General features: G+C 43.1%; 1 protein-coding gene across 1 annotated transcript in view; it reads right to left on the reverse strand.

The window, feature by feature from the left end:
- The window catches only part of LOC115135922 (nuclear receptor corepressor 1-like), a 124,975-nt gene that overhangs the window by 82,380 nt on the left and 25,528 nt on the right, over positions 1-17,067 (reverse strand). Inside the window, 4 exon segments of the mRNA XM_029671140.2 lie at positions 894-1,066; positions 2,262-2,328; positions 16,111-16,163; positions 16,325-16,381. Coding sequence (XP_029527000.2) covers positions 894-1,066; positions 2,262-2,328; positions 16,111-16,163; positions 16,325-16,381 — 350 coding nt within the window.

Genomic DNA, 17,067 nt, shown 5'->3' on the forward strand with positions numbered 1-17,067 from the left:
TGACATGCCAAAAATCGGTCATTTCACAAAAACATAGGTTGCGTCCGAACAGTTTGGCCCATAAACTATTATGACCACTACCTAGAAAGATGACTCTCACGAGCAAAACAGAGAATACTATAATGTTCAACGAACCCTACAAGTGTCACGTGACTCTTCTGAAGGTAACCCGGGACCGGTTTAAAAAAAATTGTGCCTCCCCCCCAAAATATTGTTAAATATATGTCTACATTTCATTTTATATAATCCGAGGTCTAATATCTTCTAGATATAGGACAGACACTTGAAAACCTTATGATATTTTTTATTTATTTTACCTTTATTTAACTAGGCAAGTCAGTTAAGAACAAATTCTTATTTTCAATGACTTTTTCGAGGCTAATCACTGCTTGCGCTCTATCTCTGCCTGGTCTAGTACTACCAGTCTGAACAAACAGCCCTGACCTGCCTCTTAACAGCCTTGCTCTGAGATTTCAGCGAAAGACCCATGCCTGTGTGCCAGGAACAGCCAGACACTGGCTGGACTTTGTCCCCTGACACAGCCAGCTGATAAGCCCACTGCAGACTGCCTTCAGCGCACCACCTAGGATGCATCTGAATAGTGTGAAGAGGCCTCCTCTCTCTCCTGGTTTCATCTCCATCATTATGCACTGACCTGAAAGAAACTGGACAGGTGATAGCAATTTCTTATTATATGAGGCACTGATAGTATTGCTTTCACCTTTGTATGTCAAAACAGTGGGAAGAGGGGAGGAACCTCGTCAATGCATTTTGAGGCGGCGGCGAGAGGACGCAACCAATCAATGGAAGACTTTAGATTAATCTGCTACATCGTAGCTGCCAAGAAGAACAAGAGAAAAGTATAATTCCAGTTCACTGTTCCCTCAGTTTACCTCTGGAAGCGCTCCTGCTGCTCTCTCTGCTTGCGTATCTCGGGGAACTGTCTCTCATAGTACTCTCTGGTGCGGCTATCTTTGGCCTTGCGACGCGGGTTGTTCTCCATCCGCTCCACCTTCTTCTCCCAGGCCTCCATTAGCTGGTCGTAGCGCTGGCAGATGTTCTGTTCCTGAACCACACAATAATACACATTTATAAAAAGGGGATTTGAATGTTGAGGTACAACATGATGACGATGACCTAAAGCAAACCTTAGCCATTTGCTTTCAGATGTAAGTCAAGATAGCCATGGCTAAGTAGAATATATCCAAAAATCACATTTTCTGCCGATGATACCCTGCCCTATTGGTCATATTTCGCCTCTCAAAACATAATGCTGGCCACAACTGTCAAATCCAGAAAGTTCCATTTGCCATCTTGGACTTAAAATGTGAGGTGTTTGATGTGGAACATTACAGCTTTTACAAATGATGTGCATTATCCAAGAGTTTACTGTTACAAAAGAGAGAACATTTTTTATTGAAGAGAGAGAGAGAGTCCCATACACGGTGGACAATACAGCCTTGTTTCCACTCTCAACCAGCAAGGGCCAAACAATCCACCTTCCTCTTGGCAGGTGGCCAAGCTGCGCACTGTGCTGCCATTGTCCTGACCCTGCCTGGAAGCAGCCAGCTAAAAGTCGCACTCAGTTAACCATAGCTAGCTACCTTCATCATTTAAAAAAGGAAAACGTTTACAATGGGGGTGATCATTAGTAGAAACTATTTTTAGCTATGGGCTGACTAACTGATAAGAGTAATTTCGCTAGCCAGTGCTGTTTTGGTCTGAGGTCTGTCCCTTTGATGACATTGGTTACTTAATCCATTGACCAAGGGAAAGCCACTGATTGGACTTGCAGTACCATACTAGTAGGGATGCAAGGAGATACCCTGTTCAAACAGAAATTGTGTTATAAAATAAAATAAATAAATTCTAAAACCAATAAGAGGGCATGTAATCTAAAGCTAGCGTGCGTGACTGCCACCTATTAATTTAAAATTCAATTGGCGTCAAAGACCTGCAGCGGACAATAAAACGCCACCAAATTGAGAAATGCGATGCAGTTTAACATACTGTGTATGCATACAGTTAGAGAGCTTACAAATGGGGTAAACAATCAAAGTATTATTGTCCATGGTCCGTTTGGGTCGTCTCTATGAGAGCACAGCTTGTGTGGTGGAGATTTACAACCATGTCAGTCAGGCTGTCCATGTGTGTTTGGGTTCAATTGTTTGTATCAGTCTGTTTTGTTCAAAGCATTCAACACATTCCTTGAAGTTTCCTTCCCTTGAATCCCTCCCTCAAAAGCAGGGAGAGAGACTTACCCTTTGTTTACGAGCATGGTTCCTTCTCTTGAAAAACAGAATCAGTTTCTTCCTCATCACTTGATTACTGGGAGAGAGAGAAAAATTGTTTGGTCAGTGAGGTGTGCACTGACCTAGGGCCCATAGGGACACTACTGTTATTGTAAACAATACAACAAAATGATCCTGTGGGAAATAGTAAACAGGTACACAATATTATATGTGCACAAAACATGCCTATTTAATTGCACTAAAATAATCAACCTAACTATCTGCCTTTCACCTCTCCATGGATATAAAGAAAGCGATAAGGAGAGGATTCTGTATCAACAACACAACCGCTGTCTATCATTGGTCAACAAGAGCTGGGCAAACAACATCACTACTTCCTTCCTACAACACAGCAGCAGAGTGCAGAGTCATTACTTTAGAGGGGCACCAAACCATAGAGGGGAGAAAACATCTGTGGTGTAGTAAAAAGCATTCTCTCCAAAAGCAACATGCAGTGCATGAGGTATTTCACACAGAAATTGCAGACACAGTAAACAATCCTGAAGAAACAACAGGGTCATTTTAGATTTTATGTACTTGCCATCTGATCTGTGTGTAACAAGTACTTTACACAAACGGGCCATGGGAGGTGCTCTCATGACCTTAACTAGGGTTGCAAAGGGTCGGGAACTTTCCTGTAAATTTCAGGATTTTTCCCGGAAATTTTCCATGGGAAGTTAAGCCAGGAAATGTTGCTTAAATTCATCACAAAAAAGTGAGCTTATTCTGTGGGATACAGAGAGCAATTCTAGGTCTTGTGGAATATTTTTGCATGTAAGTGCACTCTTCCATCACATGTACAGTTATGGCCAAAAGTTATGAGAATGACACAACTATTAATTTTCACAAAGTCTGCTAACTCAGTTTGTATGGTGGCAATTTGCATATATACTCCAGAATGTTATGAAGAGTGATCAGATGAAATGCAAATTCCCTCTTTGCCATGCAAATGAATTGAATCCCCCCAAAACATTTCCACTGCATTTCAGCCATGCCACAAAAGGACCAGCTGACATCATGTCAGTGATTATTTCGTAAACGCAGGTGTGAGTGTTGACGAGGACAAGGCTTGAGATCACTCTGTCATGCTGATTGAGTTTGAACAACAGACTGGAAGCTTCAAAAAGGAGGGTGGTGCTTGGAATCATTGTTCTTCCTCTGTCAACCATGGTTACCTGCAAGGAAACACGTGCAGTCATCATTGCGTTGCACAAAAAGGGCTTCACAGGCAAGGATATTGCTGAAAGTGCACATAAATCAACCACTTAAATCGGATCATCAAGAACTTCCAAGGAGAGCGGTTCAATTGTTGTGAAGGCTTCAGGGCGCCCAAGAAAGTCCAGCAAGCGCCAGGACCTAAAGTTGATTCAGCTGCGGGATCGGGGCACCACCAGTACAGAGCTTGCTCAGGAATGACAGCAGGCAGGTGTGAGAGCATCTGCATGCACAGTGAGGCACACAAGACTTTTGGAGGATGGCCTGGTGTCAAGAAGGGCAGCAAAGAAGCCACTTCTCTCCAGGAAAAACATCAGGGACAGACTGATATTCTGCAAAAGGTACAGGGATTGGACTGCTGAGGACCTGGCTAAAGTCATTTTCTCTGATGAATCCCCTTTCCGATTGTTTGGGGCATCTGGAAAAAAAGCTTGTCCGGAGAAGACAAGGTGAGCGCTACCATCAGTCCTGTGTCATGCCAACAGTAAAGCATCCTGAGACAAGTCATGTGTGGGGTTGTTCCTCAGCCAAGGGAGTGGGCTCACTCACAATTTTGCCTAAGAACACAGCCATGAATAAAGAACGGTACCAACACATCCTCCGAGAGCAACTTCTCCCAACCATCCAGGAACAGTTTGGTGACAAACAATGCCTTTTCCAGCATGATGGAGCACCTTGCCATAAGGCAAAAGTCTGAACTAAGTGGCTCGGGGAACAAAACATCGATATTTTGGGTCCATGGCCAGGAAACTCCCCAGACCTTAATCCCATTGAGAACTTGTGGTCAATCCTCAAGAGGCGGGTGGACAAACTAATACCCACAAATTCTGACAAACTCCAAGCATTGATTATGCAAGAATGGGCTGCTATCAGTCAGGATGTGGCCCAGAAGTTAATTGACAGCATGCCAGGGCGAATGGCAGAGGTCTTGAAAAAGAAGGGTCAATGCTGCAAATATGGACTCTTCGCATCAACTTCATGTAATTGTCAATAAAAGCCTTTGACACTCATGAAATTCTAGTAATTATAATTCAGGATTCCATAGTAATATCTGACAACAACAAAAAAAAATCTAAGGACACTGAGGCAGCAGACTGTGAAAATGTATATTTGTGTCATTCTCAAAACTTCTGGCCACCACTGTACAGCTGATTCTCAAGATCTTGCACACTAATGAGATGATATAGAGCCCACACTACTACACTGTCTGAGTCAAGGACTACATGCTTTCTGGTAAATTTTGATTACAATACTCGGTGGGGTGAATATATTGAATATGACATTTTTTGATAACTAGTAAATAGTAATCACTGCAGCTAATGTAGAAGGAAAAGCTGTGTACATTGGAAAATACTGTGCCAAATCATGTGTGAAGGCAACAAAGATGCAGAATCATCTGGCCAAGTGCATGAAGTTCCCCCAGCGCTCACAACAAGCAACCTCTGACGAAAGTCCCTCAACTTCCATTCGGGGTGAAAATGATGAATCAGATACCTCATCAATAGCAACAGCTCATGGTCCTCCTGAATCCGAAGTTTTTCTTGACTCAGTGGAGGAAGGTAGTTGGAAAAAGGCTGATGAATGTCTTGCTCGAGCTGTGTTTGCAACTGGTTCACCTCTGATGTTAACAGGCAATGTGTATTAGAAGAGATTTCTGAATGTTCTTCGCCCAGCATACACCCCTCCAACCAGACATGCTTTATCTACTCATTTGCTGGATGCAGAGTTCAACAGAGTTCAAGGTTGAGCAAATCATAGAGAAAGCAGACAGTAATAGAATCATCTCTGATTCATGGTCGAATGCTTGTGGGCAAGGAATAATTAACTACATCATCTCCACCCTCTCAACCAGTATTCCACAAGAACACAGACACAAGGGACAACAGACACACCAGTCTCTACTTTGCAGATGAGCTGAAGGCAGTAATCAATGACCTTGGACCACAGAAGGTATTTGCACTGGTGAAAGACAACCGTGTGAACATGAAGGGTGCTTGGTCTGAAGTTGAGGAGTCCTACCCTCACATCACACCCATTGGCTGTGCTGCTCATGCATTGACTCTGATCCTCAAGGACATTATGGCACTGAAAACAATGGATACACTCCACAAGAGAGCCAAGGAAATGGTTAGGTATGTGAAGGGTCATCAAGTTATAGCAGCAATCTACCTCACAAAGCAAAGTGAGAAGAATAACAGCACCACATTGAAGCTGCCCAGCAATACCAGTCTCCTGGAGGGGAAGGAGTCTCTCCAAGAAATGGCCATATGGTCTGCTGATATGGACAGCCCCATCAAGAGGATCCTCCTGGATTATGTAGTTTGGGAGAGAGTGGTAAGCAGCCTGAAACCTATAGCAGTAGCCATTGCACAGATTAAGGTAGACAATGCCATTCTGTCTGACGTTGACACTGCTTGCAGATGTAAGAGAAGAAATCCATACTGCCCTGCCCAATTCACTGTTGTGCCAAGCAGAGGAAACTGCAGTTCTGAAAGACATCAAAAAGTGAAGACTTCTGCCTGAAGCCCATACACGCCGTAGCGTACATGTTGGACCCCAAGTATGCTGCCAAGAGCATCCTATCTGGTGCAGAGATCAACCAGGCCTATGGTATAATCACTGCCGTGTCTTGCCACCTTGGCCTGGATCAGGGCAAGGTTCTTGGAAGTACACTTCCAAGCAAGGGCTTTGGGATGGAGATGCAATATGGCAGTCATGCCAACATATCTCATCAGCCACCTGGTGGAAAGGACTTTGTGGATCTGAAGCTCTTTCCCCTGTTGACTCAATCATCCTCCAAATCCCACCAACATCAGCCACCTCCGAGCGCAATTGGTCCTTGTGTGGGAACACACACACCAAAGCCCGCAACAGGCTGTCCAATACAAGGGTTGAAAAATTGGTGGCCTCCGGGAAAATTTGAGGCTTTTTGAGCCTGATAACAAGCCATCCTCAACAAGGTTGGAAAGGGACAGTGAAGATGAGGCCTCAGAGTCTGATGTTCATGAAGTGGACATTGAGGAGGTCCAGGGAGAAGACATGGAAGCCTGAGAGGAAGACAACTAAAGCTTTAGTTTAGACTATCATTTTACAGATGTACAGTGGGGCAAAAAAGTATTTAGTCAGCCACCAATTGTGCAAGTTCTCCCACTTAAAAAGATGAGGCCTGTAATTTTCATCATAGGTACACTTCAACTATGACAGACAAAATGAGATTTTTGTGGCCCCACTGTATGTTGAAAATGTTTTTGGGAGATTTTATTTATTTTTAATTTTATTTCACCTTTATTTAACCAGGTAGGCAAGTTGAGAACAAGTTCTCATTTACAATTACAACCTGGCCAAGATAAAGCAGAGCAGTTCGACACATAACAACAGAGTTACAAATGGAGTAAAACAAACATACAGTCAATAATACAGTAGAAACAAGTCTATATACGATGTCAGCAAATGAGGTGAGATAAGGGAGGTAAAGGCAAAAAAATTCCATGGTGGCAAAGTAAATACACTGCTCAAAAAAACAAAGGGAATACTAAAATAACACATCCTAGATCTGAATGAATGAAATATTCTTATTAAATACTTTTTTCTTTACATAGTTGAATGTGCAGACAAAATCACACAAAAATGATCAATGGAAATCAAATTTATCAACCCATGGAGGTCTGGATTTGGAGTCACACTCAAAATTAAAGTGGAAAACCACACTACAGGCTGATCCAATTTTGATGTAATGTCCTTAAAACAAGTCAAAATGAGGCTCAGTAGTGTGTGTGGCCTCCACGTGCCTGTATGACCTCCCTACAACGCCTGGGCATGCTCCTGATGAGGTGGCGGATGGTCTCCTGAGGGATCTCCTCCCAGACCTGGACTAAAGCATCCACCAACTCCTGGACAGTCTGTGGATGGAGTGAGACATGATGTCCCAGATGTGCTCAATTGGATTCAGGTCTGGGGAACAGGCAGGTCAGTCCATAGCATCAATGCCTTCCTATTGCAGGAACTTCTGACACACTCCATCCACATGAGGTCTAGCATTGTCTTGCATTAGGAGGAGCCCAGGGCCAAACGCATCAGCATATGGTCTCACAAGGGGTCTGAGGATCTCATCTCGGTACCTAATGGCAGTCAGGCTACCTCTGGCGAGCACATGGAGGGCTGTGCGGCCCCCCAAAGAAATGCCACCCCACACCATGACTGACCCACCGCCAAACCGGTCATGCTGGAGGATGGTGCAAGCAGCAGAACGTTCTCCACGGCGTCTCCAGACTCTGTCACATGCTCAGTGTGAACCTGCTTTCATCTGTGAAGAGCACAGGGCGCCAGTGGCGAATTTGCCAATCTTTGTGTTCTCTGGCAAATGCCAAACGTCCTGCACTGTGTTAGGCTGTAAGCACAACCCCCACCTGTGGACGTCGGGCCCTCATACCACCCTCATGGAGTCTGTTTCTGACCGTTTGAGCAGACACATGCACATTTGTGGCCTGCTGGAGGTCATTTTGCAGGGCTCTGGCAGTGCTCCTCCTGCTCCTCCTTGCACAAAGGCGGAGGTAGCGGTCCTGCTGCTGGGTTGTTACCCTCCTACTGCCTCCACGTCTCCTGATGTACTGGCCTGTCTCCTGGTAGCGCCTCCATGCTCTGTACACTACGCTGACAGACACAGCAAACCTTCTTGCCATAGCTCGCATTGATGTTCCATCCTGGATGAGCTGCACTAGCTGAGCCACTTGTGTGGGTTGTAGACTCAGTCTCATGCTACCACTAGAGTGAAAGCACTGCCAGCATTCAAAAGTGACCAAAACATCAGCCAGGAAGCATAGGAACTGAGAAGTGGTCTGTAGTCCCCACCTGCAGAACCACTCCTTTGTTGGGGGTGTCTTGCTAATTGCCTATAATTTCCACCTGTTGTCTATTCCATTTGCACAACAGCCTGTGAAATTGATTGTCAATCAGTGTTGCTTCCTAGGTGGACAGTTTGATTTCACAGAAGTGTGATTGACTTGGAGTTACATTGTGTTGTTTAAGTGTTCCCTTCATTTTTTGAGCAGTGTACAATAAAGCAAGTAAAACACCGGAATGGTAGATCAGCAGTGGAAAAATGTGCAAAGTAGAAATAAAAATAATGGGGTGCAAAGGAGCAAAATAAATAAATAAAATAAAATAAATACAGCAGGGAAAGAGGTAGTTGTTTGGGCTAAATTATAGGTGGGCTATGTACAGGTGCAGTAATCTGTGAGCTGCTCTGACAGTTGGTGCTTAAAGCTAGTGAGGGAGATAAGTGTTTACAGTTTCAGAGATTTTTGTAGTTCGTTCCAGTCATTGGCAGCAGAGAACTGGAAGGAGAGGCGGCCAAAGAAAGAATTGGTTTTGGGGGTGACCAGAGAGATATACCTGCTGGAGCGCGTGCTACAGGTGGGTGATGCTATGGTGACCAGCGAGCTGAGATAAGGGGGGACTTCACCTAGCAGGGTCTTGTAGATGACATGGAGCCAGTGGGTTTGGCGACGAGTATGAAGCGAGGGCCAGCCAACGAGAGCGTACAGGTCGCAATGGTGGGTAGTATATGGGACTTTGGTGAGAAAACGGATGGCACTGTGATAAGACTGCATCCAATTTGTTGAGTAGGGTATTGGAGGCTATTTTGTAAATTACCTCGCCGAAGTCGATGGTCAGTTTTACAAGGGTATGTTTGGCAGCATGAGTGAAGGGTGCTTTGTTGCGAAATAGGAAGCCAATTCTAGATTTAACTTTGGATTGGAGATGTTTGTGTGGGTCTGGAAGGAGAGTTTACAGTCTAACCATACACCTAGGTATTCGTAGGCGGGCAGGTGCAGGCAGCGATCGGTTGAAGAGCATGCATTTAGTTTTACTTGTATTTAAGAGCAATTGGAGGCCATGGAAGGAGAGTTGTATGGCATTGAAGTTTGCCTGGTGGGTTGTTAACACAGTGTCCAAAGAAGGGCCAGAAGTATACAGAATGGTGTCGTCTGCGTAGAGGTGGATCAGAGACTCACCAGCAACAAGAGCGACATCATTGATGTATACAGAGAAGAGAGTCGGTCCAAGAATTTAACCCTGTGGCACCCCCATAGAGACTGCCAGAGGTCCGGACAACAGACCCTCCGATTTGACACACTGAACTCTATCAGAGAAGTAGTTGGTGAAACAGGCGAGGCAATCATTTGAGAAACCAAGGCTGTCGAGTCTACCGATGAGGATGTGGTGATTGACAGAGTCAAAAGCCTTGGCCAGATCAATGAATACGGCTGCACAGTATTGTTTCTTATCGATGGCGGTTAAGATATCGTTTAGGACCTTGAGCGTGGCTGAGGTGCACCCATGACCAGCTCTGAAACCAGATTGCATAGCAGAGAGGGTATGGTGAGATTCGAAATGGTCGGTAATCTGTTTGTTGACTTGGCTTTCGAAGACCTTACAAAGGCAGGGTAGGATTGATATAGGTCTGTAGCAGTTTGGATCAAGAGTGTTCCTCCCTTTGAAGAGGGGGATGACCGCAGCTGCTTTCCAATCTTTGGTAATATCAGACGACACGAAATAGGTTGAACAGGCTAGTAACAGGGGTGGCAACAATTTCGGCAGATAATTTTTAGAAAGAAAGGGTCCATATTGTCTAGCCCGGCTGATTTGTAGGGGTCCAGATTTTGCAGCCCTTTCAGAACATCAGCTAACTGGATTTGGGAAAAGGAGAAATGGGGAAAGTTTGGGCGAGTTGCTGTGGTGGGTGCAGTGCTGTTGACTGGGGTAGGGGTAGCCAGGTGGAAAGCATGGCCAGCCGTAGAAAAATGCTTATTGAAATTCTCAATTATAGCGGATTTATCAGTGGTGACAGTGTTTCCTATCTTCAGTGCAGTGGGCAGCTGGGAGGAGGTGTTCTTATTCTCCATGGACTTTACAGTGTCCCAGAACTTTTTTGAGTTCATTTGCTTCCTGCAACACCTCTGCTTGAAAAATCTAGCCTTGGCTTTTCTAACTGCCTGTGTATAATGGTTTCTAGCTTCTCTGAAAAGCTGCATATCACAGGGGCTGTTCGATGCGAATGCAGAACGCCATAGGATGTTTTTGTGTTGGTTAACCTCTTACCTCTACCTGGGACGCTTGCGTCCCAACTAGAGCTCTGGAAATGCAAATGCGCTACGCTAAATGCTAATAGTATTAGTTAAAACTCAAAAGTTCATTAAAATACACATGCAGGGTATCAAATTAAAGCTACACTCGTTGTGAATCCAGGCAACAAGTCAGATTTTTAAAATGCTTTTCGGCGACAGCATGAGAAGCTATTATCTGATAGCATGCACCAATACACTACAACAGAAAAGCACAGCAGGGGACGTAAACAAAATAATTAGCATTTCGGCGTTACACAAACCGCACAATAAAATAGAAAACAGTCATTACCTTTCACCATCTTCTTTGTTGGCACTCCTAGATGTCCCATAAACACTATTGGGTCTTTATTTCGATTAAATCGGGCCATATAAAGCCAAGATATCGTTATATGTAGACTGTGTGATAAACGAAAAAAACAGCGATTTCACAACGTAACGTCATTTTTTAAAATTCAAAAAGTAGACGATAAACTTTCACAAAACACTTCGAAATACGTTTGTAATGCTACTTTAGGTATTAGTAAACGTTAATAAGCGATAAAAATCATCCGTAGGCGATGTAGATATCATTAGCTGTCGTCTTGGAAAAAATTTCAGGAGAGAGCTCTTCCGGAATGATCTGGGCGGAGACCGGAGGTAAGCGGTGCCCCTCTTTCGGTTCAACCAAGAATCAAAGAGGATTAAATTCACAAGATACTCGACTGCATGGGGATGCTGTGGGAGTTGAATGCTCGGTCTTATCTAATTCGGCTCACTGTTAACAATTGCTGGAAGTGGCGCAAGGATATTTATTTCCATTTTCTGTGATCAGGTTTTCCTGCGCTTTCCGATGTAACGCACGTTATGTAATAGCCACAGTCGTGATTTAACCAGTTTTAAAAACGTCCGAGGGTTTCCTATACACACATTCTAACCATATGAACGTACTATATTCCTGGCATGAGTAGCAGGGCGCTGAAATGTTGCGCGATTTTTAACAAAATGTTCAAAAAAGTAGAGGGTAGGAGCAACTAGTTAATGGCTGTCAGGTCTGGGGAGAACCAAGGGCTATATCTGTTTCTGGTTCTAAATTTCTTGAATGGGGCATGCTTATTTAAGATGGTTAGGAAGGAATTAAAAAAAAAAAATTAAAACAGGCATCCTCTACTTACGGGATGAGATCAATATCCTTCCAGGATACCCGGCCAGGTCTATTAGAAAGGCCTGCTCGCTGAAGTGTTTCAGGGAGCGTTTGACAGTGATGAGTGGAGGTCGTTTGACCGCTGACCCATTACGGATGCAGGCAATGAGGCAGTGATCGCTGAGATCTTGGTTGAAGACAGCAGAGGTGTATTTAGAGGGCAAGTTGGTTAGGATGATATCTATGAGGGTGCCCGTGTTTACGGCTTTGGGGAGGTACCTGGTAGGTTCATTGATCATTTGTATGAGATTGAGGGCATCAAGCTTAGATTGTAGGATGGCTGGGGTGTTAAGCATGTTCCAGTTTAGGTCGCCTAGCAGCACGAGCTCTGAAGATAGATGGGGGGCAATCAGTTCACATATGGTGTCCAGAGCACAGCTGGGGGCAGAGGGTGGTCTATAGCAGGCGGCAACGGTGAGAGACTTGTTTTTAGAGAGGTGGATTTTTAAAAGTAGAAATTAAAATTGTTTGGGTACAGAACTGGATAGTAGATCTTTGCAGTAGATTGCAACACCGCCCACTTTGGCAGTTCTATCTTTGTCTGAAAATGTTGTAGTTAGGGATGAACATTTCAGAATTTTTTGGTGATCTTCCTAAGCCAGGATTCAGACACAGCTAGAACATCCGGGTTGGCAGAGTGTGCTAAAGCAGTGAATGAAACAAATTTAGGGAGGAGGCTTCAAATGTTAACCTGTTGGTACTAGGGGGCAGTATTTTCATTTTTGGAAAAAAACGTTCCCGTTTTAAATGGGATATTTTGTCAGGACAAGATGCTAGAATATGCATATAATTGACAGCTTTGGATAGAAAACACTAATGTTTCCAAAACTGTAAAGATATTGTCTGTGAGTATAACAGAACTGATGTTGCAGGCGAAAGCCTGAGAAAATCCAATCCGGAAGTGCCCCAGGTTTTGAAAGCACTGCGTTCCAATGAGTCCCTATTGAGCTGTGAATGTGTCATCAACGAGCTTACGCTTTCTACGTATTCCCCAAGGTGTCTACAGCATTGTGACGTAGTTTTACGCATTTATGTTGAAGAATAGCCGTAGGCGGCTATATTGCGTAAGTGGTCACATGGTGGCTCCGAGAGAGATTCTCGAGTAAAATACAGAGGTAGCCATTACTCCAATTGGTCCTACTGAAAAACGAATTGTCCCGACGGATATATTATCGAATAGATACATTGAGGATTGATAATAAACAACGTTTGTAATGTTTCCGTCGATATTATGGTGCTAATATGAAATATTTTTCGGCGTTGTCGTGACTGCAATTTCCGGGTGATTTTTCAGCCAAACGTGAAGAACAAATGGAGCAATTTCGCCTACAAAAATAATCTATCTACCTGGGAGTCTTGAGTGAAAACATCCGAAGTTCAAAGGTAAACGATTTCATTTGATTGCTTTTCTGATTTTCGTGACAAGGTTGCCTGCTGCTAGCAAGGCATAATGCTATGCTAGGCTATGATAAACTTACACAAATGCTTGTCTAGCTTTGGCTGTAAAGCATATTTTGAAAATCTGAGATGACAGGGTGATTAACAAAAGCCTAAGCTGTGTTCCAATATATTTCACTTGTGATTTTCATGAATAGGAAGATTTATGTCCGTTGCGTTATGCAAATTGGTGTCAGGCGATGATTACGCTCCCGGACCCGGGTTTGAGAGTCACAAGAAGATAACATGCATGAAACCAAGGCCATTACGATTACAGAAGTCATCAAAAGAGAGCGCCTGGGGAATAGGAGTGGAGCTAGGCACTGCAGGGCCTGGATTCACCTCTACATCACCAGAGGAAAAGAGGAGGAGTAGGATAAGGGTACAGCTAAAAGCAATGAGGGCTATAAAAAAGCTTCAAGGTATAAGGTACAGACAAAGGTATGGTAGGATGTGAATACATTGGAGGTAAACATAGGTATTGAGTGATGATGAGAGAGATAGTCTCTAGAAACATCATTGGAATCAGGAGATGTCATCGCATGTGTGGGTGGTGAAACTAATAGGTTGGATAAGGTATAGTGAGCAGGACTAGAGGTTCTACAGTGAAATAAGCCAATAAACACTAACCAGAACAGCAATGGACAAGGAATATTGACATTAAGGAGAGGCATGCTTAGTTGAGTTATCAAAAGGGTCCAGTGAGTAGTGAGGTTGGTTGGGGTGGAAGGATCATTGGGGATCATTCAATATTCCCTTTTGTTGTTCAGTGAAATCATTCCATGTGAAGAGTCAACTCATTTAATTAAAGTTCAATTTGTAACTAAATGTTTTTTTCTATTGGAAAGATTTAATAATTTGCAATTATGTCTACGCATGATAAGGTAAAAGGTTTATGTTTGTCTCCATATGATATGGTAAATATATCCAAAGCAGAAAACATCTATATTTAAGTGGTATTTGAATATTAATTTGCATATATTTCCGTTAATTCCCATATATTCCTGCTAATTCCCACAGAGCATTTCCACCACTGAATATTCCCAAAATGCGCAACCCTACACACCATCTCTCCTTAGGACACCATCGCTGAGGGGTAAGAACAGTGGTTGGGCCACATTAAGCGCACACAAGTAAAGTCCTTGATTAAAAGGCCTCAACCATAGGCCAGTTTCTCATGGTTAGACCCAGACATCCTGGCCTTCAACCCTACCATCTACACCCCTACATTAACCTAGCTATATGTTTCCTTCACTTTACACTGACGGATCCTCTTTTTCAATTTTTCTCACTTGTGTCAATGGAGCAAACAGAGAATTCATGACCCGGCTGACAGTGCAGACAAAACTCAACCATTAATGATCAAAATAGAGGTTCATACACATATATATATATATATATATGAACCTCTATTTCCACACAAACACAGAGTGGGGCAAAAAGGTATTTAGTCAGCCACCAATTGTGCAAGTTCTCCCATTTAAAAAGATGAGGCCTGTAATTTTCATCATAGGTACACTTCAACTATGACAGACAAAAAAATATATATAAAAAAAATCCAGAAAAACACATTGTAGGATTTTTAATGAATTTATTTGCAAATTATGGTGGAAAATAAGTATTTGGTCACCTACAAACAAAAAATATACTTCTGGCTCTCACAGACCTGTAACTTCTTTAAGAGGCTCCTCTGTCCTCCACTCGTTACCTGTATTAATGGCACCTGTTTGAACTTGTTGTCAGTATAAAATACACCTGTCCACAACCTCAAACAGTCACACTCCAAACTCCACTATGGCCAAGACCAAAGAGCTGTCAAAGGACACCAGAAACAAAATTGTAGACCTGCACCAGGCTGGGAAGACTGAATCTGCAATAGGTTAGCAGCTTGGTTTGAAGAAATCAACTGTGGAAGCAATTATTAGAAATGGAAGACATACAAGACCACTGATAATCTCCCTCGATCTGGGGCTCCACACAAGATCTCACCCCATGGGGTCAAAATGATCACAAGAACGGTGAGCAAAAATCCCAGAACCACACGGGGGGACCTAGCGAATGACCTGCACACCCTCGTGTTTGGAGGACAAAGAATGCTGAGTTGCATCCAAAGAACACCATACCTACTGTGAAGCATGGGGGTGGAAACATCATGCTTTGGGGCTGTTTTTCTGCAAAGGGACCAGGACGACTGATCCGTGTAAAGGAAAGAATGAATGGGGCCATGTATCGTGAGATTTTGAGTGAAAACCTCCTTCCATCAGCAAGGGCATTGAAGATGAAACGTGGCTGGGTCTTTCAACATGACAATGATCCCAAACACACCGCCCGGGCAACGAAGGAGTGGCTTCGTAAGAAGCATTTCAAGGTCCTGGAGTGGCCTAGCCAGTCTCCAGATCTCAACCCCATAGAAAATCTTTGGAGGGAGTTGAAAGTCCGTGTTGCCCAGCAACAGCACCTAAACATCACCGCTCTAGAGGAGATCTGCATGGAGGAATGGGCCAAAATACCAGCAACAGTGTGTGAAAACCTTGTGAAGACTTACAGAAAACGTTTGATCTCTGTCATTGCCAACAAAGGGTATATAACAAAGTATTGAGATAAGTATTTGGTCAATAACAAAAGTTTATGTTCCACCATAATTTTCAAATAAATTCATTAAAAATCCTACAATGTGATTTTCTGATTTTTTTTATTTAAATTTTGTCTGTCATTGTTGAAGTGTACCTATGATGAAAATTACAGGCCTCTCATCTTTTTAAGTGGGAGAACTTGCACAATTGGTGGCTGACTAAATATTCTTTTGCCCCACTGTATATACATACACACCGTACATGCAAGAAACAAAGTGCATACTCACGTCTTTATGTTGTCATGGTAAACCTTTGTATCCGATGGCTGATTATACAGGGGCTAAGAAAAAGGGAGGGGGGGGTAGAAATCAGTCTAAGTAATGACTATCATTAGCTACTAGTATTATAATAACTCAAATCATTGCTACCATATGCAGTTTTTCAAAAAACCTTATCTAGGAAACAATCATTCAACCATTGAAAAACCCCTCAACCACCTACCAGTTCAACCTTAGGACCAAGACCTTCGAATATCTTATGGGCCTCTTCAGCTTTTTTCTGAAATGTAATAAAATACACAATATGATGATAGTTAGTAGGTCTCAAAATAATAGAGTCCCTTCACTCAAAGTAGTAGTCCTTTGTGATTGAACACACAATGTGGCCTGCAGGCTCTGTGGTTCCGTGTGTTTAATTGCTGCATAGACTCTTGACAGCGTAGGACAATAACTATTTGGACACATTAATTTGCTAAAATATCTTCCCTTTTTCCCCCCTCAACTAGGTACAATTATATAAAAGAAACACTCCAATATTTTAGACTTCCCAAGCGTCTGAACTCTAAAAAGATGTATTTTTTCCCAGGCAGCACTGTGCGGCGAATCTCCCTGCCCAAAAGATGAAAGCCAAGGGAGATTGTCGGGCCAGGTTATAAAACGAGTTTCAATAAGAAGCTCAATCAGCTGAGCGAGTGGCCAAATAAAATCTCCATGTACTGTATTTCCAAACTAATTTACATAAGTAATAGGAATGTGTCCATCTCTGAATTCTTTTTGCATATTTGTTTGCTTGTGATTTTTTGTGGTTTCTAAGCTTTTGTCCAAATTACGCATAACGAATTGAGAAGCTACAGTTGTTTGAAAAGCAGACACACAATGCAAAGACAGAGAAAATAGTGTTCCGGTAGAGCATAATTAACAGACCTTGGCAATAGTGACAAATCACGTATCACACAAGACTGTCAA

The sequence above is a fragment of the Oncorhynchus nerka genome, linkage group LG10, assembly GCF_034236695.1.
Source record: "Oncorhynchus nerka isolate Pitt River linkage group LG10, Oner_Uvic_2.0, whole genome shotgun sequence".
Classification (NCBI taxonomy): domain Eukaryota; kingdom Metazoa; phylum Chordata; class Actinopteri; order Salmoniformes; family Salmonidae; genus Oncorhynchus; species Oncorhynchus nerka.